The sequence below is a fragment of the Xenopus tropicalis genome, chromosome 10 (assembly GCF_000004195.4).
Source record: "Xenopus tropicalis strain Nigerian chromosome 10, UCB_Xtro_10.0, whole genome shotgun sequence".
In the NCBI taxonomy this organism is placed as follows: Eukaryota; Metazoa; Chordata; class Amphibia; order Anura; family Pipidae; genus Xenopus; species Xenopus tropicalis.
In genome coordinates, this window is record NC_030686.2 from 21,296,058 (window position 1) to 21,321,677 (window position 25,620).

Sequence of the window (25,620 nt, forward strand, 5' to 3'; positions counted from 1 at the left end):
TGGAAATGGAAATCCGGAGTGCCTGCCTGATTTTCTCCTATATGTTTGCCATACTCTGCCTGCCCTATGCTCTATCTATCTGCCATACACGTATACATGTTTACATATCAAAATGCTTAAGTTGTGTTTTGGGTGGAGTTCCCCTTTAAACAGGGTCGGACTGGGCCGCCGGGACACCGGGAAAAATCCCGGTGGGCCCCCGGCGGCCCAGACCCGACCCTTGCTGGCGCTCCCCCTCTCGAACGCTCCTCCCCAGACACGTCAAATTTATGCGCCCGGGGAGGACGTCGGGTGGGGGCCCTGCGAGGGCGGTTAAAGGGGGCCCCTACAGGGGGGGGATTTGAGGACGCACCCAGATGAGTGCACTTAAAGGGCCCCGGGACGGGAGTCCCGGTGGGCCCTTCACAGCCCAGTCCGACCCTGCCTTTAAAACAAAGCTAGAAAATTGCATTTCACTTATTATTCCACTCAAATGCCTGCTCTATAGAGAAATATTATTATTCTTGATCAAGGGATGAAAATTTTACCCAAACACAACAGTCTGGCAGAAGGGCTATTTCTTATCACTGATGTTCTGTTTTAGGAAGCCTCTAGAACTCTCGCTTGTGTTTCTAGAGGGGGGCAGGGATCAGGCAGGAGAGGCAGCAGCTGTTCCTAAATATAGTAGAAATTCAGACCCACTTAAAGCTCTGTGAAGAGAAGTCTTGGATGATTTAGAAGTGAACAGCACAGTGTGATCTTGTGTGTTCAATGTACTGTCCACGGTTGTGACTGTGATCATAAAAATGAGGTAAGTGGACCTATACCTACAGTATATGCCAGACATATCCATTTTTTTGTTTGCTTATTATTTTTAACAATGATGGAACAAATCTTAAATGGCACATCAATCTGTGACTGACCAGTCTACCTAAATATACTAATAGAATATAAAACACCATCCATTTTACAGTAAGTATAAAATACAATTCCCCCAATTGCTCAGAGTTCTACTTCTCAAAAGATATTTTCATATAAAGTTTACAGGGTAACCCTTTTGAAATAAAAAAAATAACAAAAGTGGTGTAAAGGGGATACCTTTATTGGCTAACCGACATAACCATAGCAAGCTTTCAGAACATTTTAGTTCCTTTTTCAGGCTGATTACCTTTATATATTACATATAAAGTTTATAAACACGTATGTATGTATGTATAACTTATTTATAAATCGCTACTTATGTTCGCAGCGCTGTACAGTCAAAAACTATTATTACAAACAGGGGGTTATTAAGATAATAGATAAATACAAAGTATAACAATAAATACAAGTAAATACAAGGTACAGTTGCAATAAGTTAAGAGTCAAAGGCACAAGAGGATAGAGGTCCCTGCCCCGTAGAGCTTACTTATGCTGATCTCCCTTTCTTCTTAGTTTAGGGATCCCCATTTTGCTTATCAGCATATTTCTGATGATTCGTCTAATCTTGTTTTATATAAATGTATGAATTTTGTTGTGCACATCTTGGGGTGGCTCACATTTACATTAACGTTTAGTATGTTATAGAATGGCCAGTTCTTAGCAACTTTTCTTAGCAACTGGTCTTTATTTGTAGTTTTTTTATTCAAAATCCAACCTCTCATTCATACCACTGTCTGGTTGCTAGGTAGTTTGGACCCTAGCAACCAGATAGCTGCTAAAATTCCAAACTGGAAAGCTGCTTAACAAAATGATAAATATTTAAAAAAACAAAAAAAACCCCCACTAATATTTAAAAATTAAGGCAAACTGCAAATTGTCTCAGAGTATCTATTCATGCTATACATTAATTTTAAGCCCTAGATCTACAGTACCTTTGGCTAGCTTCACAGCAAGTAAACTGACAAGTTAAGTATCTTTAACCTGGCAACTTATTTAAGGGTTGGTTCACCTTTAACCTTCATTATTTATTTTTTATAGTTTTTAAATTATTTGCCTTGGTCTTCTTTTTCCTTTTTTTCAAGCTTTCAAATGGGGTTCACTGATCCCAGCAGCCAAAAAAACTATTGCTCTGTGAAGCTACAATTTTATAATTGCCCCTCTCATATGTATAGCCCAGTATGAATGAAAGATTCAGGCCACTGCCTGGTTGCTAAGGTAAACAAGACCATAGCAACTAGTAGTTGACATTTGAAACTGGAGAGCTACCAAACCAAAAGCAAAAAAATAAAACACACAAAAAAAAGTGAAAACATATTACAAATTGCCTCAGAATATCACTGTCTGTCTAAAGTACTACTAAAAGTTAACTTAAAGGTGAATATCCCTTTTAAAAGGGTCTTTTTCTTACAGTTGCTTTTATCTAAATATATTCTTAAAAATGTGTTGCTGGTGACAGTGGATTTGTATTCCTATGCCCTTTCAGACAACAAGCAAAAACCCTGTGGTATGACCGACCCAAATATGTGTATTTGGAGTTTTGTGTGGAAAACAGTCAAAATGTCAAGGTAGACATCACAAAAGAAAAGGTTATCTTCAGGTAAGTGTTGCACTTTCAATATGCATGTAATAATAGTAATGTAAGAAAAGTTATAGGTTGCGCATTTCCACCTCCCAAAAAGGACCACTGTTTATTTCAACAAGTCCTACACAGACAGCCAGTGAATCTTTGCCTGATTTTTCCCAAGTTGTGGGAAAATTCATCTTTAAAATGATTGTCGGTGCTAGTAGTCCACATACTGTAATAAACATCTATACTAATTACAAAATAGAAAGTCTCCAGGATACTCAAAATACTTCAGAATAAGACTAGCTTTGCACTTATAAACAGTTTTCTAGTTTTCCTGCAAGTTGAAATGTAGGGGGTAGAGGCAGGCTGGCAATCTGTGGATTCAGGCAAATGCCAGAGGGGCTGCTGTAAGATGCCACAGACAGTCACTATTTATTGGGAGCTGTTTGGGCCTCTCTGTACTTGAAATGCCAGGGCCTATTTTAGAAACCCAGAATGGGTCTTGCTAGAGGCCTTCCATATGCTCTGCTAAGAGTATGCTGAAAGATACCACTAGCCATCTGACCCAAAACAAATAATGTATGTGAAAATGTGAAGACAGTTTTTACCATTACTTGTGTGTAACCAGCACTTTGTACAACTCCCACCCACAACAGTGGGTTGTCAGACAATCAGTAGCGTTCAGTTGTTTTTCCAGCAGCTGAAGCACTTATATCACCTGTCATGGACCTCTATTTGTATTTAGCAGCAATATAGCCTACATTAGGCTTAAGTGATATGTAACATGTTTTTTTCTTACCAACACAAGTTTATTTACATGCCATGGCTATTTCCATTTACAAAACCCAGGTAGGAGTGCAGAAGCTTTACAGAATGTATTGCAGGGCAGACTCTTACTATGGCACAATAATTACTTCATTAAAGGAAAAGCTTTCTTGATAAAATATATTTTTGCCTTAAAGGGAATATCTGCCTTTATACTAACTTTTAGTATGTTATAGAGAGTGCTAGTCTGAAACAATTTGCAGCTGGTCTTGTTTTTTTATTATTTGTAGTTCTTGAATTATTCAGCTTTATTTTCAGCAGCTCTCCAGTTTGGAATTTTAGCAGCTATATGGTTGCTACAGGCCAAAATTACCCCTAGTACCACAGAGACCTTATCCGCACACCCTAGCTCTCCAAACCTGTATGCCCGGTGCACACTGCTGGAGGGATCGGCACCCTCCAAAAATAGTACAACAACAAAAAAGCAAATGGCACTCAGGGCTGTAAACAAGGGAAAAAACCCTTAAAGTATTTTTATTGCGGAGGTGCAACGTTTCGGGGCAACGTGACCCCTTTATCAAGCAATGCTTGATAAAGGGGTCACGTTGCCCCGAAACGTTGCACCTCCGCAATAAAAATACTTTAAGGGTTTTTTCCCTTGTTTACAGCCCTGAGTGCCATTTGCTTTTTTGTTGTTGCAAAATTACCCCTAGCAACCAGGCAGTGGTTTAAAAGAGAAACTGAAATAGAAAGATGAGTAATAAAATATAAGAATAACGATAAAATTGTAGCTTCGCAGCAATAGTTTTTGCCTGCTGGGGCCAATGATCCTCCTTTGAAGTTGGAAAGAACAAATAATTCAACGATAAAAAAAATGATCATTTTAAAATTTGCTAAGAACTGGCTATTCTATTACATCAGTGCTGTCCAACTTCTGTGGTACCGAGGGCCAGAATTTTTCCAACCTACGTGGTGGAGGGCCGATAATGGAAGCCAGTTTTGACCACTCCCCTTTTTGAAACTGCACCCACTTGAAACCACACCCATGTTATCACATGACCATACCCATATTAATGGTGGTAGTACAGCAAAAACCTGCCATACTCTGCCTTCCCTACCCTGCCTGCGTGTGCCATACTCTGCCTTCCCTACCCTGCTTGCGTGTGCCATACTCTGCCTTCCCTACCCTGCCTGTGTGTGCCTTACTTGGCCTGTGTGTGCCATACTCTGCCTGCCCTACCCTACCTGTGTGTACCATACTCTGCCTGCCCTATGCTTCCTGTGTGTGCCATACTCTGCCTGCCCTACCCTGCCTGTGTGTGCCATACTCTGCCTGCCCTATGCTGCCTGTGTGTGCCATACTCTGCCCGCCCTACCCTGCCTGTGTGTGCCATACTCTGCCTGCCCTATGCTGCCTGTGTGTATGGCACACACAGGCAGCATACAGTGACACAATGCTGGCACTGCTCCTACAGTCTGCACAATAACTATATATTAAAAAACTTTTTAATTGCAGTACCACCTCAGTATATGTTCTTTTTGTAGTGTACAGGGATTATTTGCGGGTTTCTACTGCTCCTGATGTGTGAACAGGGGAACAATGTGGGTGATTACAGCCTGAGGTGTGAACACTGCAGGGGATGAGCAATGCAGAGATTAAAAGATGTGAACAACACAGGGGATTACATTTTAAACAATACAGAGGGATTACAGCCTGAATATGAGGTGAGAACCATGCAGGGGGGCAGTTAATCACAGTACTGATACCATTTAAAGCTTACACAAGAGTAAGCCATCAAAGCAGCCAGACAGGTGGGGGGCCACACAGAGGGGGGTCGCGGGCCGCCAGTTGGACAGCACTGTATTACATAATACAAGTTAACTTAAAGGTGAACCATACATTTACCTACAAATTTGCTTGCTGAAAGAATCTATTAGCTGTTTTACTGCAATTTTCTATTTCGCCCTTCACTGTATAAAACTGTGGCATCACTAGTAAGGGACAGGCCCCCTGAAAAGAAAATTTGGGGTGCTAGGCACACAATTCTACCCCCATGGGTGCCCACCTAATTGCTTGTTTGCTGTGGGTATGAAAATGAAACAGGCAGAAGGGAAGAGGGACTACCAAACTGCAGACCCTGTGGTCCGATCCCCCTAATCCCCCAGACCATTTGGCACTGTTGTTTCTACTTTGGTCCCACACCTGCCACTGTACTTGTCACCTAGAGCAAATGTAAATGGTGAGCCTGTGTGTTGATAGTGACAGAGGAACCCTGGCAGGAGATGACTGCTCATTAAAATTCACATACACCCCAAAATGGAAACAAGAAGGACTTCACTGCATTAGAGACATACTTAACAAAAAACTCTCCCTCATGACATTCACAGAAGCAACCACCAAATTTCCCTTTCTCCAAACCCAACACTTCCACTTCATACAAGCCACACACTATGCGAGAGAGGTCTTGAGACAACTAACAGAACAAGATCTTACTAGCCCTATGAATCACATATGGAAAGGAGCCAACACCCACCACTCCACAGCATCCATCCATAGACTTATCAGACTAAACCCAAATGACACACACAAAGATACATCTTTGAGGAAATGGACAGATACCATTCTGAACGCTGACGAACAGCACATCCTAAAACTCCACCTACATGCTATGAGATTAACTCCCTCCAGCCAATACCAGATTATGACCCTACAGCTATTACACCAATCTAACCTCACTCCATCACGGAGATTCAAAATGGGACAATTGGACAATCCCAAATGCTTGAGATGCAAAAAGGATGAAGGCTCACTAACCCACTGCATCTGGCAATGCCCAATTGTCCAACCCCTAAGGACACAAATACACGAATACTGGAACCAACTGACGAAAAAAAAATTCATACCAGACATCGAATGGGCCTTATTCAGCAAAATAAAAGGGGGACGACAGATCACTTAATCCGACAGAGCACTAGCAGGGAAATTGGCCGCAGCAACCAGAAAAGCCATACTCCAGGAATGGCTATCAGTCACACCACCATCCATAAATCTAGTTAAAAGCAAATTACATTTTCTCTTTCACATGGATTGGCTCGAGGCATCAACCAATAAAACAATCCACACACATAATTTTTTCGACACATGGACAACCTATATCCTGAACCTTCCCCCAGACGTTAGGCAACTGACAGTTGACACATTCAAGAATACCATATGGTATGACCAAGAGAGCCTCAGGAGGCACTAATCCTCTACTACAGTGCTGTCCAACTTCTGTTGTACCGAGGGCCGGAATTTTTCCAACCTACGTGGTGGAGGGCCGATAATGGAAGCCAGTTTTGACCACTCCCCTTTTTGAAACCACACCCACTTGAAACCACACCCATGTTATCACATGACCATACCCATATTAATGGTTGTAGTACAGCAAAAACCTGCATACTCTGCCTGCCCTACCCTGCCTGTGTGTGCCATACTCTGCCTTCCCTACCCTGCCTGTGTGTGCCATACTCTGCCTTCCCTACCCTGCCTGTGTGTGCCATACTCTGCCTGCCCTACCCTGCCTGTGTGTGTGTGCCATACTCTGCCTTCCCTACCCTGCCTGTGTGTGCCATACTCTGCCTGCCCTACCCTGCCTGTGTGTGCCATACTCTGCCTTCCCTACCCTGCCTGCGTGTGCCATACTTTCACTATGTTTGCCATTCTTGGTTGGTTTGTGCCATACTCTGCCTGTGTGAGCCATACTCTGCCTTCCCTACCCTGCCTGTGTGTGCCATACTCTGCCTTCCCTACCCTGCCTGCGTGTGCCATACTTTCACTATGTTTGCCATTCTTGGTTGGTTTGTGCCATACTCTGCCTGTGTGTGCCATATTCTGCCTTCCCTACCCTGCCTGTGTGTGCCATACTCTGCCTTCCCTACCCTGCCTGTGTGTGCCATACTCTGCCTGCCCTACCCTGCCTGTGTGTGCCATACTCTGCCTTCCCTACCCTGCCTGCGTGTGCCATACTTTCACTATGTTTGCCATTCTTGGTTGGTTTGTGCCATACTCTGCCTGTGTGAGCCATACTCTGCCTTCCCTACCCTGCCTGTGTGTGCCATACTCTGCCTGCCCTACCCTGCCTGTGTGTGCCATACTTTCACTATGTTTGCCATTCTTGGTTGGTTTGTGCCATACTCTGCCTGTGTGTGCCATACTCTGCTTGCCCTATGATGCCTGTGTGTATGGCACACACAGGCAGCCTACAGTGACACAATGCTGCCACTGCTCCTACAGTCTGCACAATAACTATATATTAAAAAACTTTTTAATTGAAGTACCACCTCAGTATATGTTCTTTTTGTAGTGTGCAGGGTTTATTTGTGGGTTTCTACTGCTCCTGAGGTGTGAACAGAGGAACAATGGGGGTGATTACAGTCTGAGCCTGAGGTGTGAACACTGCAGGGGGTGAACAATGCAGAGATTAAAAGGTGTGAACAACACAGGGGATTACATATTTAAACAATACAGAGGGATTACATCTTGAATCTGAGGTGAGAACCATGCAGGGGGGGCAGTTAATCACAGTACTGATACTATTTAAAGCTTACACAAGAGTAAGCCATCAAAGCAGCCAGACAGGTGGGGGGCCACACAGAGGGGGGGCCGCCAGTTGGACAGCACTGCTCTACTACATGCCATAACGGCTCCAAGATGAGTCATCGCTGCCTCCCAGGATCCACAACATAACGAAAACAGGTACCCCAAATAACCCTCCTCAGAACCGGTGAACTGAAATGTATATAGTTCATGTTGATTTTACTTGAAGCTCTATATTATACTTTGTTTGTTTGTTTTATTTGCCAATCGGACCTCCTACTATATCTTATCTCCGGTAACTTGGCTCACCCAAGCGGGAAACCGCCAACTACCCACCATCCATATATCTGTATACCTACAACGAGTTAACCAACATAACTGTCTTAAACCATAAGAACACTAAACATTCATGCATAACAATATGTATTGATCTCTGTGAAAGATAATATCCTGCATATGTGGAATCCGATTGTTATATACAAAATACAAATAAAAACAATTAAAAAAAAAAAAAAATTCACATACACCCCCGACCCTCTACACCGGCTCTGCTCTTTTAGGTCCTGGCCCCATCTGGTATATAATCTAACTCAGTTCCCAGACCAAGAACCAATAAATATATGTTTTGCATGGCGTCCCTTGCATTAGCAGTTACATTGGCATGTCTTAGAAGAGGAGGTGGATGGAATGCAGCGGCAGCAAATATAATTGTACTGTAAGAGATGTAATGTGTAGGAATATATTGTGTAGGAATGCATTGTAATGTGTAGGAAAGTGCTTGGATGCAGGTACCTTTGACAAATAGTGTCAATTTGCAAAACAACTTGATCAATTTTTTGCAACTTTAAATGTGTTTGCAGTTTTAATTGATTCATCACATACAAAGGGCCTGCATGTGAGTGCCAGTTTGGTTTGGTTGTTAAAGGGATGGTCCAAGGCATGGCCATTTTCAATTTTCAATTTACGCTCATTATTTATTTGTTATAGTTTTTGAATTATTTTCCTTCTTCTCATTCATAGCTTTCAAATGGGGTCACTGACTCCAGCAGCTACACATTTATTGTTATTGTTACTTTTTTATAACTTATTTTTCAATTCAGTTCCTCTCCTATTCATATACCTCCCATTCAAACCACCCCTGGCTGCTAAAGTAGATTGGACCCTAGCAACCAGAAATCTGCTGAAACTCCAAACTGGAAAGCTGCTGAACTAAAACCAAAATAATTAAATTTTAAAAATAATAAAACGTGAACACCAAATGAAAATTGCCTTACAATATTACTCTCTACATTATACTAACTCATTATTTTACTGCAGCTGTTTAAATGAAGATAACATTCAAATATACAATGAAATCCAGTTATATGATGCAGTGCAGCCACTGGTGAGTACCTGTTATTCATGTTTATAGATGTTAGTCTTTAATTTTGCATTTTATTTTGTTTTCAATGGTGCATGCCATTGGGTGCAACACTCTTCAGTTCAGTTCAGTTTGCCTTCACATTTGTTTGTGTGTAACAATTTTTGGACTGCCTGTGTGAGACCCAAGCTGTTAGGGGTGAAACAATCTCTTGGGGGTAGTCTGGGGCCATGAGTATATTGAATATAATTTGAGTCAGTGTCAATATAAATATCAGTCACTTTTGTGTTTGCTTTGCTGCAGATTGGTCATTATATTATATTATATATATATATATATATATATATATATATATATATATATATATATATATATATTACATTATATGGGATTATATTAATGAGAATCTAGGCACCTAATTATAATATACCGTGCTAATTATAAATAAATTATAATAAACTGTGCTAATAAACTGTGTGTCTGCAGGATTCCAGGGAGAAGCGCTCTGATCGATCCATAACCTGTTTCTTGAGGAAACTTAAAGAGAAGGTGGCCTGGCCCCGAATTACAAAGGAAAATCACAAGGTGGGTTCTGAAAGCGCCCTAATGAATGGAAATGTGAGATAATGGAAGGTATTACAGGAAGGATGTATGTATAACTTTATTTATAAAGCGCCACAAGGGTACGCAGCGCTGTACAATCTTACAGAATACAAAATTACACACAGGGAGGACAAGTGATATAATAAATAAATACAATAAAATTATATATATATATATATATATATATATATATATATATAAGTGCCATGTGGTATGAGACACAGTAGGAAGGAGGTCCCTAAGTGGTTGGGTAACATACAGGCACAAATTGGAAGGTAAGAATGCATCAGGTATGAGCATTTGCCCTTAAGCGCAGGACTGGGCAAAATAATGTTTTAGTGCTCCAGAAGGTAACAGCTGAGCTTTTTCTTAAAGAGAGTGGGTGAGTGTTCCCTACGGAGGGATTCAGAGATAGAGTTCCAGAGGTAAGGAGCAGCGAGATAGAAAGGTTTAAGACGAGAGAGCGCAGTGGGTGTGGATGGTGTAAACGGAGGCTCTGAGAGGAGCGGAGGAGACGACCAGGAACGTGCAGGGAGACCAGTGAAGAAATGTAGTGAGGAGCAGAGGAGTGAAGGGCTTTGAATGTTAGCAGAAGGATTTTGTAAGCTATCCTTTGCTTTACAGGTAACCATGCAAGAGAGCTTAAGTGAGGCTGAACAGGTTCCCTCTGCGGAGAGAGCAGGAGGATCCTGGCAGCAGAGTTTAAAAGTGATTGCAGGGAAGAGAGGTGGGAGTCTGGGAGGCCGGTTAGTAGGAGATTGCTGTAATCTAAGCGGGAAAGGATAAGGGCATGGATTAGTGTTTTAGCTGTTAATATTGCGGAGGAAAAAACGGCAGGGTTTGGCATTGTTATTAATATGGTTAGAGAAGGAGAGTGACTGGTCAAAGATAACCCCAAGGCAGCGTGCAGAATTTACAGGGTTGATGGTCATGCCATCAATAGTAATGGTGAAAGGAGGAGGAGGGCCAGGTTTGGGTGGGAAGACCATGAGCTCTGTTTTAGCTAGGTTAAGTTTGAGCTGGCGTCGGTTCATCCAGGAGGAGATAGCCAGGAGGCAGTTACCAATCTGGGTTTGAACATCAGCAGTTAGTGCAGGGGTGTCTAAAAATATCTGGATGTCATCTGCATATAAGTGATATTTAAAAAAGAAGAAATAAGGTCTCCTAAAGAGAGAGTGTACAGGGAGAACAGCAAAGGACCAAGCACAGAGCCCTGAGGCACCCCCACACTAAGCGGAACCGGGGTAGAGGATTTGTTAGCAAGAGCAACACAGAAGGAGCGGTTAGAGAGATAGGAAGAGAACCAGGATGCTGCTTGATCCCGGATACCCAGAGAATAGAGAATTTGCATAAGGACAGAATGGTCGACAGTATCAAAAGCAGAGGAAAGGTCTAGGAGAATGAGAACCGAGTAGCGTCCTTTGGCCCTGGCAGTCTGGAAATCATTTGCCACTCTACATAAGGCTATCTCAGTGGAGTGCGCAGGCTGAAAATCAGACTGCATAGGGTCCAGCAGATTATGGGTGCAGAGGAAGTTAGTGACACGAGAAAAGACAAGACGTTCCAGGAGTTTAGAGGCTAGGGGCAGGAGAGAGAGACGGGACGGTAGTTAGAAAGGCATGACGGGTCCAGCGTAGCCTTTTTAAGAATGGGTTTGACACAGGCTTGTTTGAAGAGAGAGGGAAAAGTACCAGAAGCCAGAAAGGAATTGAATATGTGGGTAAGAGCTGGAGTAAGGGCAGGGGCACACTGTTTTAGTAGGGATGGGGGCATAGGATCCAGCGAGCAGGTAGTAGGAGAATCGGAGAAGCTGAGAAACTTCAGACTCTGTTACGAGATTGAAGGAACTGAATACAGAGAGAGGAGATTTAGGAAGGTTGAGATTACCGGTATCTATCTATTACCGGTTGGGAAAATTGATTGTGAATAGAATCGACTTTGCTTTTAAAGAAGTCAGCAAAGTCCTGGGGGGTGTGTTCAGATATGATTGATTCATTAGGTGAAGGATGAAGTAGCGCGTTAAATATGGAGAATAAGCGCTGCGGGTTTGATTTATTATTATTTATAAGTGTGTTATAGTATACTTGCTTGGCCTGGGATAGGGTAGTATTGAGGCATACCATAAGAAATTTATAGTGGAGGAAGTCAGCTTTCACGCGTGATTTCCTCCAAATGCGCACAGCAGATCGTGCACAGGAGCGCAGAAATCGTGTCTGAGGGTTAAGCCAGGGACGGGGCTTGTGGTCACGACTGCGTTGGGGCTGCAGGGGGGCATGGGTGTTAATTGCGGATGATAAAATAGAGTTGTAGCTATTTACCAGTAACTCAGGATGAGAGGAAGCACAGAAGGAGGAGAGGTTAGAACTAAGAGAGTTAGAGAGAGCAGTTATATCCACCCTTTGAGTGTTGCAAATCAGGGTTTTAGGCTGAGCGTTAGTAGAAGGAGAAGGAGACACGTGCGAGATAGAAAAAGAGATAAGATGATGATCTGAAAGAGGAAAAGGCTCGCTGTTAAATGTAGATAGATCTAGATTTTTGGAAAAGACCAGATCTAGGAAATGACCATCTTTATGGGTAGCTGCATTAGTCCACTGCCGGAGATCAAAGGAGGAGGTTAGATGGAGAAATCGAGAGGGCCAGGGCTGAAAGGGGTCATCTATGTGGAAATTGAAATCGTCTAAAATGATTGCAGGGGTGTCAGAGCATAGAAAAAAAGAGAGCCAGGATTCAAAGTCAGAGAGAAACGTAGCTAAGGATTTTGAAGAAGTTGGTCTGTAAACAACTGCCACCCGCACAGAAAGAGGGTGGAACAGCTGAACCGCATGCACCTCGAAGAGAAAAGAGAAAGAGAAAACCTCCCCTGCTCCAGTGATAGCATGGTTAATTACAACAATTTAACCCCATATGTGCATACTGACAACCAGTCCTTAAATATTCTTATATATAAAAAAAAATGTTAAAAAACATACAAATATACATTTAGTCCACATTTGTGCAAAATTCAAATCATTGTGTCAAATATCAGCATAGTGTATAACTGGAACACTCATCTCTGAGACGTATAGAGGACTAGTTCTGCACATCATACTCAGTACCTCCCTGAGACTCATTGTAGTATGCTGGAATAGTCTTCCACCCTCAGCGTATCCAATGTTATCAAGTTAGTAACCTTTAAAAAGAAAAAGATTATATATATATATATATATATATATATATATATATATATATTGATACATCACATAAAATAACAAATATAAAGATACACACTAATATATGTACATTCACAGGTATCGAAGTTACTCACTTAAAGATAAACATTGCAGGCGTATATTCTCTATTCAGACCTCAGGGCCAAATTGTGTCCAATTTATTAATCCAGAACATTTCTCTTTGTTTCAATTGCAACAATCTATCTCCCCCTCTTCTGGGAATTTCAACAGTATCTATCACTTGAAATTTAAGTTGGCTGACAGAATGTTTGGCCTGATGAAAATGTGCTGGAACTGGTAAGGCTGTAAGTCCCCTGCACATTTTGTCTATCTTTTTGTCTAGCTTGTGACATACCCTCCTCTAATAATTCTCTGGGGTATCCTCTTTGCTGAAAACATTCAGCCATTTCACATAAGTGTCTCTCACTTCCAACCTCATTATTTACAATCCGTCTGACCCTTGTAAATTGTGTAGAGGGTAAAGACTTTTTTAAGGATATAGGGTGGAAGCTAGAGAAATGTAAGAGACTGTTCTTGTCCGTTTCCTTCCTATATAGGTCTGTTATAAGGGTTGGGCCAGATCTATGTAGCTGTACATCCAAAAAACTGAGGGTACTGTACTCATAAGTGAATTTGAGGGTTTCCTCTAAATCATTAATAACGTGATAAAACTCAGTTTTCTGGGCCATCCCATATGACCAAGAGGTCATCTATGTAGCGTAAATACAATTTACAGTGCTTTACATAGAGAGGATTTTGATATATGTAATGATCCTCTAAAAAAGCCATATAAAGATTTGCATATGTAGGCGCTACATTACTTCCCATGGCGGTTCCTCTTAATTGCAAATAATAATCATCTACAAAAAGAAAATAATTTTGTTGAAGTATTATTTCAAGTAGCTCTAACAAAAAGGACCTCTGAGGGCCAGTATATTGTGTCTCACTCAAATAGTGTTTAACCGCTCTCACACCAGACTCATGCGAGATGGATGTATAGAGACTACTTACATCAAAGCTCACCAAAAATACATCATGTTCAGGGAGTTTCACATTTTGTAATAAATTTAATAAATGCATAGTGTCTTTTACATATGATGCAGTTTTGTGTACCAGTGGTTGCAATATCTTATCAGGGAACACCGCTAAGGGGTTTAAAACGGAATCAGTACCTGCTACAATGGGTCTCCCAGGTGGTGTATAAAGATTCTTATGTATCTTCGGCAATGTATAAAACACTGGGGTAATTGGGTTATCTTTAATCAAAAAAGTTTTTAAATCCTCATCAATAATTCCCCCTTCTAATGCATTATACACTATATCCATAATACATTGCTATATAGATACAAATGGAGTATTATTAAGTTTTTTATACACCTCCTTCTGTGACAACTGAGATAATATTTCCTCCACATAGTATTGTCTATTCATTACAACAAGGGCTCCCCCTTTATCGGCTGGTTTCACTATAATCTTATCATTTAATGTCAGTTACTTTAGACAGGACCTTTCTTGGTAATTAAGATTAGATTTTTCTCCCATCCACGGGTTACGTATAATTCTCCTTTTTAATTTATCCACATCAGACACTACCAATTTAATATATGCTTCTACCACATTATCATTTGTAGGTGGCATAAAAGTACTAGGATTACGTAAACCCACTCTTTTTAGAGATAATTGTGAATGTCCCATACCTGTGTTACTAAAATTACCAACGAGGTCAGAGGGTATTTTTGAAAAATGGCTCTTAAGTCTAATACCACGAAAGAGTTTTTGTAATTCAATATCTAAATTGAAGGTGTCACAGCGATATGTAGGACAATAAGAAAGACCCCTTTGCAGTACAGACAATTGTAATGGTGATAACATAAAGTCAGAAATATTATATACTAACGTATCCTGTGGCTGTGGTCTCTCACTGTTCTCCGGGGTTGCTGTCTCCGTTCCCCGGGTTTCTGCCGGTAACGAGGGTGCTCTCCACTCCATTGAAACCTGTCCCTTGATGTATCTGTCTTTACCCCTTCGCCTCCTACTGCGCGTTCCGGGGTGGGATCCCCTAAAAAAAAGAAGAGGCTGAGGAAGCTGAACTCGTGGCCAGATTCTCTGTAGATGATCCTCCTGGAGTGCGTCTCCTAGGATATCTGCCGGTGTCACGTGGCCTCTCTGTGTGGCGTAATCTCCCTTCTGCGTCCATCTGATTGCACATGATCTTGCGTTGAGGGAAGCTGCTGCGATGCACATGGTGTTCTCGCGAGATTTGCTGGCCGTTACCTCCATTCTCTTTCATCCACCGGTATATGTTACCAAGGCGATAATCCTCGCTATCTCTTAAAACCCTCTGTTAACTTACCCAGGTGCAAATACTGGAAGAACCTCACCTTGCATGGGGGTCAATATCCAACAGCAAACAAATCCAGTAGCACACTGAAGATGCAAGCCGTGAAAAAAGTGTTTTATTTGCCCAAGTACATATAAAAACCAAGAGCAACGTTTCGGGACCCTTTCTCAAGCTAATGGTGCACTATTTAGTGTGCAAGTTATAAAGGTTGTGAAATGGGTGGGGATAGAGAAAACCTCCCCTGCTCCAGTGATAGCATGGTTAATTACAACAAGTTAACCCCATATGTGCATACTGACAACCAGTCCTTAAATATTCTTATATATAAAAAAATGTTAAAAAACATACAAATTTACATTTAGTCGACATTTGTGCAAAATTCTAATCATTGTGTCAAATATCAGCATAGTGTATAACTGGAACACTCATCTCTGAGAAGTATAGAGGACTAGTTCAGCACATCATACTCAGTACCTCCCTGAGACTCATTGTAGTATGCTGGAATAGTCTTCCACCCTCAGCGTATCCAGTGTTATCAAGTTAGTAACCTTTAAAAAGAAAAAGATATATATATATATATATATATATATATATATATATATATATATATATATATATATATATATATATAGATACATCACATCACATAAAATAGGCAGACTTTAAATCACATAAAATAGACAGACTTTGTCACCCTGTGATCTACTCTTGCCACCTGACCTCCGTTATGAGATCTACCACAGTTAAAATAGTGCGACGTCTATCATTTGCCGCAAAAAGCAAGAAAAAGTATCAATCGATGTTTAACAAATACACATAGCAATATATAAATATATATAAGTGCCAAATTCATATTTAATGCCCACATAACATTATTCAAGTGCCCACTTCAATGAGAAAGGATTGTAGTAGTTTTTACTTCCATTCTTCGTGGCCCACTTTGTAGTCTGCACACAGAAACATATATGAAGAGGGAACAAATATATATACAGTGGCCTGGTGGGAACAATCTTCTATACTCGGATGAAACTACAAAGACGGATGGCTTGAGCAGCCGCACTCAAAAACTCCAGTATGCTGGGGGAAAAAAGAAGTGGCTATGTGAAAGAAACATGGCCAACTATACAATCCACCACCCCCAGTTTGCCAATTTTAATAAATGAATTCCAAAATCAAATCCCCCCAGGATGCTGCAAGTTTTACCAGGTCCTTTAACATCAAAATTTGCCTCTGTTTTATTGAAGTATGTGCTGATTCCTATATGCGCTATAATAAATATTATTGTTCTTCAGCCTGCTTGGCTCTTTGTAGATTTTGATAACTGGAGAGACTGGGACGCTGAAGAGGAAGGGGAAATGGCAGTGGCTGAACATTATCTAGATGTGAGTTCTTCACCTTGCACACAAATTCATTTTCTTCCTGTGAGCACTGGACAGACAGTATTTCCAATGGAATCTGTGGTCTACTCTATAATGAAACTTTTGTTGGTGGCATGCGGGACTGTTGGCTGAAATATTTCAGGTGTAGAAGTAATTGGGAAACCCAGTGGGCTGCATGAGGGACTTGTTGACTAGACTATTTAACTGTGTATCCCATAATTCAATTCAAGCTCTATATATGACTGCTTCTCAAAATATTTACTGTATATTCACAGTTTAAAGGGATTGTTATTAACCTTTGAGTTAACTTTTAATATGACGTAGAGAGACAATTTGCAATTGGTCTTCATTTTTTATTATTTGTAGTTTTTTTAGTTATTTCACTTTTTGTTTAGCAGCTCTGTAGTTTCAGCAGCTATCTGGTTGCTAGGGTCCAAATTACCTTAGCGACCAGGGAGTAGATTAAATGAGAGGATGGTAAATGAATAGGAGAGGACCTGAATAGAAAAACAAGTTATAAAAAGTAACAATAAAAATAAATGTGCAGCCTCACAGAGCTATAGTTTTTAGCTGCTGGGGTCAGTGACCCCTCTTTGAAAGCTGCAAAGAGTTAGAAGAAAAAGGCAAGTATAGTTTTTATCTAAGAAATAAATAATGAAGACCAATGGAAAGGTTGCTTAGAATTGGCAGTTCTATAACATACTAAATAACTCAAAGGTGAACCACCCCTTTAATTTAAAGGGATACTAACATGATTTTAATAGTATGCTTTTTATTTCTAAGTTACACTTAGAAAAGTGATGTGTAGGCAGCCATCTCAGTGCACATGGTTGTGGCACCCTGGGAAATGAAGAATATGGCTAACCGCTGAAGGTTAACCCTAACAACCGCATGTGAAATTTCAAAATGAAATATAAAAAAAGTGTTTGTGTTTTTAAAAAACATTTTTCAATGCAAGATTCTGCATTGAATAAAACATGTTTTCCCATGTCAGTATTCCTTTAATATAATCTACTGACATGGTAGTTGATGAAAGTAATTGTTGGCCTAGGTGAAAGAGATTTATTAACTCTGAATTGTTTGCACCAACCACTCTTTTCTAGCTCATCAATAGTTGCAAGGATAAAGGGGCTCCTCCGAGCATGGATGACTTGGACGATTTAGATGTAAGTCTATCTTTAGTAAGGGTATTCCGGATAAGGGGCCTTTCTGTAATTTGGATCTTCATACTTAAGTCTACTAAGAATTCAATAAAACATTAATTAAACCCATTAGGATTACTTTACATCCAGTAAGGATTAATTATATCTTATTACAAAGCACTGTTTTATTTTTACAGAGAAAAAGGAAATCAATTTTAAAAATCTGAATTATTTCATTAAAATGGGGTCTATGAGAGATAGGCTTTCCGTAATTGTGAGCTTTCTGGATATCGGGTTTCCGGATAAGGGATCTCATACCTGTACTTTATGGTGCAATGGCATGGGTGGTCATTCTTGGCACGACTGGCTTAAGAGGGTGTCAAAGCCTGGAAACTCACCCTACAGAACACAGAGAGGTGCATAAATACAGTGATGCACAATCTAATGAAACAACTGGAGTGTTGTTCTTAAAAACTTCTTAAAAATTTGTAACAGCTTGTTGTTTTTCTTATTTCAGGATGATATGTAAAATCAGTAAAGGTAAGTACTCCTGTCCAATATAGTGAGCTGCTATCACTAATACTCTTGCCAATGCCCTCAGTATTTCAAATGTGTGCTCTATATTTGTATTAGCTAACTAGAATAGTTCCAAATGACGTTCCTCCCAAACTGTTGGCTGGCTATAGCGGTGTCAAATAGGGGGCATGCATAGGTCCTGGGATTTAAAAGAAGGCCTGATGTTTCAAGTACACAGTTTCTGTTTTCATATGTTTGTGACTATGTTATGAGCTAAGAGGGGCTGAAGCAAATGTTTTACTGAAAAGAAGTCTGAACTCCAAAAAGAACTCTGCTATAAACAGATAAGAATGGTGTAAACGGCCCAGGGCTACATTTAATTAAAATCTTGAGAAGTTATGGGGTCCACAAACAATAAGGCATGCAACCCCCATAAGGCCAGTTTGACATGATACTGTATTTAGTGCAGCCACTGGTTGCCTGGTTGAGACAGAAATTGTTTAAAAAAAAAAAAAAAAAAAATACTGGAATTATATCAGCTTTCCTCCAATCCATTGGTACTATAGCACATGAAAGTCAACCGCTGGACATTTGCCTGTTTGAAACTCTATGTACTACAGGTATGGGACCTGTTATCCAGACTGCTCAGGACCTGGGGTTTTCCGGATATGGGATCTTTCCGTAATTTGAACCTCCTTAACTTAAGTTTTTAAATATTGCATAAACCCAATAGGTTTGTTTTGCCTCCTATAAGCATAATTATATCTTAGTTGGGATCAAGTACAAGGTACTGTTTTATTTTTACAGAGAGGAAAGAGAAAATTATTTTTAAAAATTAGAATTATTTCCTTATAATGGAGTCTATGGGAGATGGCCTTTCCATAATTCAGAACTTTCCGGATAAGGGATTGCCTACTAAACAGGCTCATCTACAGTCTCTCTGAAGAAAATAAACCATGCATATTAAGCTACAGTAGAAGATATATTGCTTCTTATATTCATATAAATCACACATGTCAAACACAAGGCCCGAGGGCCAAATCCGGCCCGCCAGGCCTTGCAATGTGGCCCGCACCGCGCTGTCATCACTGCACGCCGCTGCGTTCCATCACAATGACGCGCGGTGACATAGGAGGCTTGTGATCTCGCCGGCTGTACTTGCTATCTATTACGCATGCGCATAGATCACACATGTCAAACACAAGGCCCGCGGGCAAAATCCGGCCCGCCAGGCCTTGCAATGTGGCCCGCACCGCGCTGTCATCACTGCACGCCACTGCGTTCCATCACAATCACGCGCGGTGACATAGGAGGCTTGTGATCTCGCCGGCCGTACTTGCTATCTATTACGCATGCGCATAGATAACAAGTCACGCGAGATTCAGGAGGCGTGACCTATAGTCCGGCATCCGATGTGCAGTACCACCGCTCCCTATACGCAGAGTACGCACTCTGCGTAGGGCACCAACTCCCAGGGGGGCACCCAGCACCGCCGCTCCCTACGCAGAGTGCGCACTCTGCGCAAAAACATACCAAGTCTTCGCCAGCACCAGTCAGCGCCAGCGGCTCCTTTTCTCTTATGCCGCGGCAACAGGCCCTTTTATAAGGTTGCACCCGTGCGTATGACGTCACACGTCAGCGACGAGGCGCAACCTTATAGTAGTGCCTGTTGCCACGGCATAAGAGAGGAGCCGCCGACATCACTGGTCTGTTGGGGGTACTTTCTGTGGGGGCTCTGTGTGTGTGGGCTAGCTACTGTCTATGGGGGGTACTGTGTATGATGAGGCAATTGGGGGTACTTATTTTTGGGGGCACTGTTTATGGGGGCAATTGGGGGTTTTTTGTATGGGGGCACTGTGTGTGGGGGCTACTGTCTATGGGGGGTACTGTGTATGAGGCAATTGGGGGCACTTTGTGTGGGGGCTACTGTCTATGGGGGGTACTGTTGTCAGTTTATGACTGTTCAGTAAACCATTCGGCCCGCGATTTAGGCTGGATTTTAGATTTTGGCCCCTTCTCTGATTGAGTTCGACACCCCTTTCCAGTTGCTTTCTGGAACTAATAGTAAGTTTGAAAACAAACTTCATGTTGGTTTGAAAAACGTGAAGTCACTGAATGAAATCGGATCTGTTGTTGGCTCCGTCCACTTTTTCTAACCTTGGACACAGTTATATAGTAAAAACTAGGGCTGGGCGATATACCGTTTAATACCGAATACCGGTGTTTTTTTTTTTTAAAACTATATTCATTTTTCACATACCGCAATACCGGGGTGTCGGGGTACTCACCCGTGTGGCCCGGTCTCGCGCACCTCCTTGCGTGTGCGCGCGCATCCCGTTGTCCGCAGGACGTTGCGCACGTACATGTCAAAGCGTGCACGTCCATGACGTGCTGACGGTGCCGGTTCTGCGCATGCGTGGGGGTATTTAAAGCTATCAAACGCCTCCTCCTGTGCTATGTTGTCTGTGGCCTTGCCTGGGAAACTAAGCCTGCCTGATTTACCTTACGACTTTCTGTTGCCGATCCTTCGCTTGCCTGACTCTGATTCTCAATACTGCAGTAATTATTCTCTAATTTATTAGGAAATGGGGTTAACACCTAATCATGCATGGAAAAAAAAAAAATACCGTCAAATACCGTGACACCGATATCATTTTGAAAAATACCGTGATATAAATTTTTGGTCATACCGCCCAGCTCTAGTAAAAACCATTGTGCAAAGTGTCTGAATGGCAATTTCAATTTCCCCACTGAAAGTCAACGAGTGACATCAGATTGGGTTGGTGGCTCCGCCCACTTTTTCTAACCTGGGACTGCAGTTACCCAGTGACTAACTGCAAAGTTTGGGGACCCTAGGATTAATATTTAAAGAACTGCAGCAGTTTAAATGTAAACCAATAAAATTCAATAGGTAAATTGTGGTTGGTGGGTGTGTGCCCACTTTTTCTAACCTTGAGTTTAAGTCACCCAGTGACAAACAGTGGGAACCCTGGCATAAATAGTGCGAGAATGACAGCATTTTAGATGTAAACCAATAAAATTCAATGGATTACATCTGAATCTACCTGGCTGTTAGTGGTCCAGCCCACTTTTCCTATTTTTGAACTGCAGTCCCCCAGTGACCAACTCTGCAACGTCTGGGGACTCAGGCATAAAAATTGTGGGCCTGACAGCATTTTACACTTTGAAAAGTACCATTGAAAGTAAATATGTGAAATGTGATTGCCTGTTGTTGGCTCCGCCCACTTTTCCTAACTTTGACCGCCAAATACCCAGTGACTAACTTTGGAAAGTTCAACAACCCTGGAATTAATACTTAAATAATGGCATCAGTTTAAATATAAACCAATTAAATTTAATGGGTGGAAATGGATTGGTTGTTGGTGGCTCAGCCCACTTGTTCTAACTCTGAATATGTAGTCAACCAGTGACTGACTGTGCAAAGTTTGGGAACCCTGACATAAATAGTGTGAGAAAGGCAGCATTTTAAATTTAAACCAAAAAAATTCAATAGGTGAAGTCTGATTGGCTGTTGGTGGCTCCACCCACACTTTAAAACCTAAAGATGCAGTCCCCTAGTGACCCTGGTGTTAATACTGTGAGAATGGCAGCAGGTTGAATTTATCCATTGAAAATCAATTCTGATTGACTGTTGGTGGCCTTCCCACTTTTCTAAACGAACTGCAGTTACCTGGTGACTAGCTCTGCAAAGTTTGGGGACCTTAGAATTAATATTTAAAGAATGGCAGCAGCTTAAATTTAAAAGTCTATAGGTAAAATCTAGTTGACTGTTGGTGGCCTGCCCACTTTTTTCTAAACTTGGAATGTAGTCAACCAGTGACAAACTGTGCAAAGTTTGGGGACCCTGACATTAAACATGTGAGAATGGCAGCAGTTAAAATTTCTCCACTGAAAACAATGAAAGAAATGAGATTGGCTTTTGGTGGCCCCGCCTTTCTAACCTTGAGTACGTAGTCAACCAGCGACTGACTGTGCAAAGTTTGGGAACCCTGGCATCAAACCAATAAAATAGGTGAAATCTAGTTGCCTGTTGGTGGCTCCGCCCATTTTTCTAAATTAAAACTGCAGTCCCCTAGTGACCAACTGTGAAAAGTTTGGGGACCCTGGCGTTAATACTGTGAGAATGGCAGCAGGTTGAATTTCATAAAGTCATAAGGTAAAATCTGATTGGCTGCTGGTGGCTCCACCCAAACAAACTTGAATACATCACCCAGAGACTAACTATGCAAAGTTTGGGAACCCTGGCATCAAACCAATAAAATTCAATAGGTGAAATCTGATTGCTTGTTAGTGGCTCCACACTTATTCTAACATTGTACCGCAGTTACCTGGTGCCTAATTCTGCAAACTTAGGGGATCCCGGTATTACTGTGAGAATGGCAGCAAGTTGAGTTTCCTCCAAGTCAATAGGTAAAATCTCATTGGCTGTTCACAGCTCAGTCTACTTTTGGGCATCCAACAATCATCATATTTTCATTAAGGCTGATCCCATGACTACATGATTCAAGTTTGGGGGGTGTAGACTCAAATCTGTAAGACTGGCAGCAGTTTCAATTTCCCCATTAAAGTGACCAGAGCAGCGCCACAAAAAGACGAGGGGCAGGATCGCTTAGAAAAGCACAAAAAGTACTGGAGAGTTTGGGTTTTGTACCCCTAAAACTGTAGGAGTAGTGTTTAGAAAATGGGGGCTCTAAGAATAAGAAAAAGCAGAATAATAAGTCAAAAAACAGTATGTTGGGTTTTTCAACCCAAGATAATAGACAAAATACACCTATTAACATCAAGTGTCCTCTTCGAACTTAAGCTGCTGACTTGGCCCATGTATGGTGTTCTCTGGACGTAATGCCCTATGAATATTTGGCCAACAGGGCAGTTATCAATCAGGCAAGGACTGCATTGGTTTGTTCATATGGTCTTCTCCTGATAGATTTCTACTATGATTTCTTTGTTGGCCCAGGCCAACTGCATTGGTTTGTTGATATTGTCCTTTCCTGAAGGGTGTCTGTAGGCCTTCACTATGATCAGATCATAGTGGAAGCTTATAGAGGGGACCAAATGACTTATCATCCGGATTTGGCCTACTGCATTGGTGGCAAATTGGGTAAAGATTTTCAAGTGTACCCAGCCTTAACATTTTTCAAAAACATTACAATTTTTTTTGTTCAAAGTGCTCATTTTTCTAATGTATTTTACAGAACTGCAATAAATCGAGAACATAAAATTGCACAAGCCCCTGAAAAAGGCAAAGAATGCATACAACAGTATTCCAAGAAACATTCTGAACATGGATTTATATAGTAAAAGGACATTCTGGATGTTTGTGATGTGCAATGCTAAAGCTATTGGCAACACTTAGATGCATATTTATAAAGCAATGTATAATATGTTCTGCCTCAACTGATGTTAAAGTTAGTGTAATATAATTGGTGTATTTTTATTTAGTACTCGACTAAAGCCAGCAGACATATTTCATAGGTACCGGTGTATTAAAAAGAAATTCTGGAAAAATGTATGTTGTTGCCCTGCTGGAGTACACTCCACACACGTATGGGCATGAAGCTGTGTAAGCCTTGAAAAGGTGGAAAAATAAAACTGAGAAGCTTTAAAGACACGCTATACTGATGTTTTTTAGAACTGCAGCAAGAAATATTTTGCCTGTTTTGTACCTTAAGAAAAATTGATGTAAAATAAAGTGTCATTTAAAAAGCTCCACTGTAGTTAAAGGAGAAGGAAAGTCATTTTTGGCATTTTACTGGCAATAGATTTGCCACATTAGTGTCACCAAGGTTATATTTATTCAGCAGAAAGCTTTACTATACCTGAGTAAAGAGCCCTAGAAGCTCCCTCCTATAACAGCTGCCATTTTATCTTGGTCTTGGTATCTTCCTGCTGCAGTTATAGCCCTTGGAAGCGCAGATCACACCTTCCAATGGGAGGGTACAGTGAGTTCTTGAGGGAGGGGGAGAGAACTGAGCAGACTCATGCCCCAAACCTTAAGGAGCCCTAAAAGAGAGGAAGTCTGACACAGAAGAACATGTTCACAAAAAAAAGAAATTCTGTGTTTCTTTAGATAGAGGACTCAGTGCAGCTTTTCTGTGAGTGTTGTGTATGGCTGTATTTACATACACATTTCTGATCATTTAAAGGAGAATGAAAGGTAAAAATTAACGCCGTGTATTGTGATTGAAGAAAAGAAATCTATTACAGAGTGCCAATTCTATATAAAAGGTGTATGATATGTACTGCAAGGATTGCCAATAAATGAGGCGATTTTACACTAGAACATGCTGGCTGTAAGTCAATAGGACAAGTTTAGGGCAGAATGGAATTTCCGGTGTGAAATGTGATTAAAAAAGCTGTCCTGCTCAATTGCAGCAACTGTTTTATATGACAAATATTATAAAATGTATTGTTATTGGTCCAATATCTGGTTTAGTTCATATCAATATATTTGAAAATGCAGAAGGTTCCAGATGTGTAATCCTGGTGGCAACAACGGTGCAAATGCAGCATATCTGGTGTGACAAAGTTCACAGCTCCACAAATAACCTTAGAAATGTCTAGCTCCTCTTAAAGGGGCAGTATACCCCCTTGTTCAACATGACTGCAATGCACAGGGCTTCTACCAAAAGGCACTCATGAGCATTCCTTCATTCCACAGGGGCGCTCAGAAAGAAACAAATCCCATTCTTTCTAATGAGGCTGTACTAACACAGGCACATGTAAGCACCAAACGGAGGTGGAACGCAACATACCAAACACTGAGCCAGCAGCTCATTAGTACCAATTAGTACCTCTGACTTGAATGGGAAATGTATGAAAGCAAAGGTAAGCATTCACATTCTACACATTTCCTAGTCAAGCAGTGGGAGGCCATAACTAGAGGTTAAAGGTGTGACATTAATCGAAAACCACAATATTCACAATAGATTTATTTGCTATGTTATTGTAGGCCCTTCTAGAACAGTAGCATATATGTCAAACTTTCTCAATTTCATATAGTATCCTTCCTTTTCATATACCTTGCAATCTTCTGGTTTAAAAGGACAAGGCAACATTTAAAAAAAAAAAAAGTATTTTTCCAATAAAAAGGACAATTACATTTTGATTTAAGAACTGTACATGTGCAAGCAAGAGGAAGTAGCAAAATCTAACCAAGTTGGAGGCAGCAAGGAAAGCAATTCACAAATCCCATACTTAACCTTATAAAACAAAAAAAAAAAAAACACGCACAGATG

At 41.0% G+C, this 25,620-nt stretch overlaps 1 protein-coding gene across 1 annotated transcript; it reads left to right on the plus strand.

The window, feature by feature from the left end:
• Positions 1–656: 656 nt before the first annotated feature.
• ptges3l (prostaglandin E synthase 3 like) lies at positions 657–25,455 on the plus strand. Its single transcript, XM_012952783.3, has 8 exons — positions 657–790; positions 2,384–2,497; positions 9,129–9,195; positions 9,658–9,756; positions 16,617–16,706; positions 17,807–17,869; positions 18,363–18,385; positions 23,578–25,455. The coding sequence occupies exons 1-7, from the start codon at positions 786–788 to the stop codon at positions 18,372–18,374; spliced, it is 450 nt and encodes a 149-aa protein (XP_012808237.1). The 5' UTR covers positions 657–785; the 3' UTR covers positions 18,375–18,385; positions 23,578–25,455.
• Positions 25,456–25,620: the final 165 nt, after the last annotated feature.